Here is a 6,000-nt window from a genome sequence, read left to right on the forward strand (position 1 = left end):
AAGGGAGAGTCCAGTATCTCCGATAATGAATAATTTGATTCATTATAGGAGATACGTAATCAGGCTGATGATGTTGACCGCCTGTGGACAATTTTGCTTCATTATCTGGCCTTTTCATTTGATTTCCAAGACACACATCATCGGCCTGCCACCAGCAACGATAAACCCATCCTCATTCTTCCAGGCACAAACATGGATGAGATTGAGAGGGATCAAGAGAGAAAATTAACAAATTAAAATGACAGTTTGAGGGAGATCGAGAGAGAACATTAAAAAATTAAAACGTGAGATTGAGAGAAATCGAGAGAGAAAATTAACAAATTAAAATGACAGTTTGAGAGAGATCGAGAGAGAAATTTAACAAATTAAAACGAGAGATTGAGAGAGATCGAGAGAGTTTGAGAGAGGTCGAGAGAGAACATTAAAAAATTAAAACGTGAGATTGAGAGAGATCGAGAGAGAAAATTAACAAATTAAAATGACAGTTTGAGGGAGATCAAGAGAGAAAAGTACATAAATATATAGATATATAGAACAAAAATCAGATAGGTAGATAGATAGCTAGATATATAGAAGGAAAGATCGACAGATAGATACATAGATAGGTCGAACTTTAGATAGAAAGAACTAAAGAAAAATCGGATAGAAATACCAATACATATGTACCTTGCCGGCACGATTCCGCGTCCCTGTCACGAGCTCGAAGGATCTTGAAGAAGACGTCGAACTCGCCGATTCGTGCTCCAGCAGGTTGGTTCCACCTCTCCAAGCCAAGAATGTGCTCGCCACTGGCGAGTCGCCAGACACCAATACGCAGACACGCAGTCCCGCCGATGCGATTTCTAAAAACCTAGGGCAGGCGCGATGATTTTTCATTTTTTCATTTTAATTTCGTCCCATGGGACGAAATTTCGTCCCAGGGCCTTGGGACGGATCAAAACATCGTCCCAGGGTATGCAAGACAGGACGATGCGGACGACATATCATCCCGTCCTTCGTCCCGGGGGAGTCACCGGACGGTCACGTGGACGAAGCTCGTCCCGTCCTCGTCAGGGACGATCCGGATTTACAACTTGTACTACAATGTGAATGTCTCATTTAAATATTTTATTTTATTATGTTTCCACATTTTATGAAAACTTACATAAGTGTTGGTAAACTCAAAAATAAAAATTTTCATAAATTTTAAAACATGGGATCACATATAAATCAAAATACCAATGTTAATTCAAATTACAAAGCCTCGAATTAAATCTAGAAAATATGTAAATTTCATACAACCACATAAATATTAGTATATAGATTTTGTCTTCATGCTATTAAGATCATCTGCATCCATAAAACATATCATCTTATAATAAATAGAAAGATTACACCACAGGAAAAATAAGTTGGAGATGACTTGCAAATGAATAGAAGAGATTTTATCCTCATGTACGATGTTTAAAGTAGTATGATATAATTATTTAGTATGACTTTATCCACCATAATAATTTCTATATTAAAATTTGTGCTATGGATGTTTCATAATCATAATTCACTAGGTAGATAATGGGGATTTTTACATGTGTCATATATTATTCAACATTTTTTTTACGTAAGTAAAATGAAATGTGAGTTGTGGCAAAATGACTTATATTAAATCAAAAATAAGATGTAGTTATTTATATTTGAAAAATTGAAATGATTATCATTTTTTGGAAAGGAATAATATAAATTTAAAAGATACTAAATGACGCCTAAGAGGATACGCAGTTTTGAAATTTAATAAAATATAACATTATCACCATGGGTTTGACGAGTTTTTTGTTTCAATGTGATGATTCTAATTCTTGATCTAATGAAAGATCCGAGCACATTATTTGCTCAAAGTTCATATACACTGTAAATGAGTATATTAAATATATTCAAATCATATCAATTAATAATTTAAATGTTTTGTGAAAAGTATCAGTATATGATATATTTGCTTTCGATGCCCCTTCTGCACCATAGCATCCACCACCTTCCATGTTCAGTTTTTGCTGCATTTAGTAAAAGTTTTTGTGTCTCAAAATGTTATCTGTGAAAAAAAATCAATTAGATTTTGCATAATGTTTTTTATAATATTAAAATAATTCAAGATAAGTTTTGTCTACCTTTTTCTTTTTGATTTCAATGTTGTTGAAGACTGGGCGTTGTTATGCCAATTACGCTTCCGTTGGTTGATGAACCAGTTGTTGATTTGCTTCAATTGAAGGCCAGTCTCTTCAACTAATTTTGCTTTGTCATCTTCCTGTGAATAAAAACATAAGACAAATTAATCTGATATGTTTTTTGGAAACAAGATCTATAAATTTTGAAGTTCAACATGAGAGGGTGCACGAAAAACATTTTACACCACTGATGAGGAATTTTCTTGATAGTTTATCATAAAATTATCTTAATTTTTATTTAATATTAATCAAGCATTAAGCATCATTGAAATGGTAATTATCTAGACCACAATATGCAACCTATATGATGTCCATTTTCTCTTAAATAAGGCGCCTCTTACACGAATATTATCAGTAAAATATGAGCAATGTGAAAATGAAAGATCCGCCATTTACTTCATATGATTGAATTTGATTTTTGTAACTGTTTAGCTTATCATTAATCCCAACTTGTGGACAAGAGAAACTCATAAAGATAGAAGTTAAACATATCTTACAGGCAATTCACCTTTCATTTAAAACGATATGCACTAAAATCAAAACGATTTGAGTAGAAAAGAGAGAATTTCATTCAATTGAAGATGAGTGATAAGTATGAATTTTTTCGAGAAACATCTTTTGTTGTAAATATATTGATAGCCATTGGGATACTTACAGTGGGATAGGGCCATTTGGAATGTTGTTGCCACCATTGCTTCAAGATAGATGTAGTGTCCCCAGGAAGTTTTCCTGCCCTGCGCTTCCTCATTATTTCTTCCCTCACATCTTCAATTCTTGATCTAAAACCCTACATTATATAATTTATGGAAAATTAAATATCATGAATATTAAATTATTTGAAAAGTACTTGGTTTAAAACTGTTCAAAAGTACTTGTTTTAGCTCATTCTTTAGCTCTTGTCGAACTCTTTCCATCAAGGTTCTTTCAGACTCAGTAGGTATAAGAGGACCAAATCCTGACATGTCATGCATATCATTATCTCCATCAAGTCCAAAATCTAGTTGCAGATCTTCTTCTTCATCTGACATTGTGGCTCCAGTTCCCTCCTCAAGAGTAACACCTAAAGAAGGCATAAGGATAATTTTTTATATATATTCCTTTTCACACTACCATGAAATAAATGTATTCTGATCAATATTAAAAATATATAGCAAAAAAAATTAAACTAAAAATATAATTAACAAACACTTTGTTATTTCAACGACAGTAATATATTACTATTTTCATTGAATTATCTTATTTCAGGAACAAAAGTATTGTTCAGTGCCCTCATAGGTTTTTTTAATATTTATCACTTTTATAAGGGGAAAGATTTTATTTTACCAAGAAATACAGGATATTCATGAATTTATAACCATGAAATATGAACACATCTGAAAAGAAGAACCCAACATGGGTACAAAATGCATAATTTTTTGTGGAATAGCAAGTTTAACTTGTTGGATCTATATTTAATATCCTCTATTATCCTCACTGTACAGCATCATTCAATGCATTTCCTATAGTTCATCAAACCTAATCGAAATATAGGATAAAGTAGCCTCACGTGTACAAAAATGCAAACGTTATGGGTGGATAGAGAGAGAGATCTGTCACAGACATCGTAGAAGATAAAACGTGTGAAGATACAATGAGATCTCAGATCTCCCTCATGTGACCCTATGAGCTGCCCTCTCCACCTAACTCAACTACCATACCCACCTCTCTATCTCTCTATCTCTCTCTCCCTCTCTCTCTCTCTCTCTCTCTCTCTCTCTCTCTCTCTCTCTCTCTCTCTCTCTCTCTCTCTCTCTCTCTCTCTCTCTCTCTCTCCCTCTCTCTCTCTCTCTCTCTCTCTCTCTCTCTCTCTCTCTCCCTCTCTCTCTCTCTCTCCCTCTTTCTCTCTCTCTCCCTCTTTCTCTCTCTCCCTCACTATCTCTGTCTCTCGCACACACTCTATCCTTGTCTCTCTCTGTCTCTCTCTCTCTCTCTTTCTCTCTCTCTCTCTCCCTCTTTCTCTCTCTCTCCCTCACTATCTCTGGCTCTCGCACACACTCTATCCTTGTCTCTCTCTGTCTCTCTCTCTCTTCCCTCTCTCTATCCTCTCTCTCTCTCCCTCTTTCTCTCTCTCTCCCTCACTATCTCTGGCTCTCGCACACACTCTATCCTTGTCTCTCTCTGTCTCTCTCTCTCTTCCCTCTCTCTATCCTCTCTCTCTCTTCCCTCTCTCTGTCTCTCTCTATATCTCTCTCACTCTCTCTCTATCTCTATCTTTCTCTCAGACGCTCTCTCTATCTCTCTCTTTCACTCTCTCTATCTCTATCTCTCTCTCAGACACTCTCTCTATCTCTATCTCTCTCTCAGACACTCTCTCTATCCCTCTCTTTCACTCTCTCTATCTCTATCTCTCTCACACTCTCTCTCTATCTCTATCTCTCTCTCAGACACTCTCTCTCTCTATCTCTCACACTCAATCTCTCTCTATCTCTAACTCTCACACTCAATCTCTCCATCTCTCTCACTCTATCTCTATCTCTATCTCTTTCTCTCTCATCCTATCTCTATCTCTATATCTCTCCTTGTCTCTCTCTCTCTGTCTCTTATCTCTCTATATTCTATTATTTGTATCTCTTTCACGTACCGTGACGGAACGTTACGAAAGAAAACAAGTCAACCACCGCACCCAGCCTATCTCTTTCTTTCTCATGGACCACAGCGAATAGGTTTCGTGAAGAAACAAGTCAATTACCACACCCAACGTCTTTCTCTATCTATCCGTCGCTCTGTCTCTCGAGCAATCTGTCTATCTGTCTGTCTATCCGTCCATTTCTCTCTCGCTCTTTTTCTCTTTTAGGGTTCCCAAAGAAAGAAACAGTTCTACTCATTCGCTTGAATACTCCTCATAAACCCTGTTGGAATGGATCTATGTATCTCTCCTATAGTTTTGGTATCACTATCTCTAAGAATCTCTATACTATCAAGGATTGGGGGGAGAAATGGGTCTTGAGAGAGAAAAAATTCTCTATCTTTGGTACCCCACTCTCGCTGATTATTTATGAATCCCTTCTCTATCTATCTACCTATTCATCAGCCCATTACCTTACCCAATTCCTTTAAATAATTCTGCCAAACAGTTTCACCATCTATTTATTTCTCCGCTAATTACCCTCACAATTCCTCTATATAGATTTATACATCTTATCTTTCTATATAACTCTCCCTAACTATCCATTCATGGCTACTAACAGTCTTTCTCCAACTATTCATTCATGGCTCTAACATTTTTTCTATCTCTCTCCCAATTCCTCTAACTTCATCTGCCAATCTAGCAATCTCCCTATCTATATGCTACTTAACCTACCCAATTAAACAACTTTATCTATTAATATATCCAGCTATGTCCCTGTCGATCTTCTGAGTATTTGTCTATCCATGAATTCAACTCTCTAAGAGTTTCATCATCTATCTCTCTAACAATCTCTCTACGGTCAAGGACGGGGGGTGCGTTTCGCCAGAAAACGATCCAGTCTCTCAATTCATCGCTCTCTCTCCCAATCACCATACCCTATTCATCTGTCCAACTTTGTCTAACGATCTCCCTATCTATATGCCACTTACTCCAACCAACTATACAGTTTCATCTATTTATCTGTCCAGCTACGTCCCTATGGATCTTCTGAGTATCTCTTCCATCCATTCATCTCTCTAAGAATTTCATCATCTCTCTCTGTAAGAATCTCTCTACGTTCAAGGCCGGGGGATGCGTTTCGCCGGAAAACGATTCAGTCTCTCAATTCATCTCTCTCCATCTATCTGTCTCTCTGTC

The 6,000-nt window shown here is 36.5% G+C and overlaps 1 protein-coding gene across 2 annotated transcripts in view; it reads right to left on the reverse strand.

Moving 5' to 3' along the window:
- Positions 1-1,878: 1,878 nt before the first annotated feature.
- Positions 1,879-6,000, reverse strand: part of KNAT7 (homeobox knotted-like protein) — a 5,963-nt gene continuing 1,841 nt past the window's right edge. Inside the window, exons 3-6 of one of the 2 annotated variants that reach the window (XM_078585610.1) lie at positions 3,068-3,255; positions 2,851-2,982; positions 2,139-2,275; positions 1,879-2,024 (exon numbers count right to left, since the gene is read on the reverse strand). In XM_078585610.1, coding sequence (XP_078441736.1) covers positions 2,015-2,024; positions 2,139-2,275; positions 2,851-2,982; positions 3,068-3,255 — 467 coding nt within the window. In that variant the 3' untranslated portion in view covers positions 1,879-2,014. Of the gene's footprint in view, positions 2,063-2,138; positions 2,276-2,850; positions 2,983-3,067; positions 3,256-6,000 lie in introns of both variants that reach the window. The other variant, XM_078585611.1, reaches the window with a different exon arrangement.

Source organism: Wolffia australiana, chromosome 14 (assembly GCF_029677425.1).
Source record: "Wolffia australiana isolate 7733 chromosome 14, ASM2967742v1".
Taxonomy (NCBI): domain Eukaryota; kingdom Viridiplantae; phylum Streptophyta; class Magnoliopsida; order Alismatales; family Araceae; genus Wolffia; species Wolffia australiana.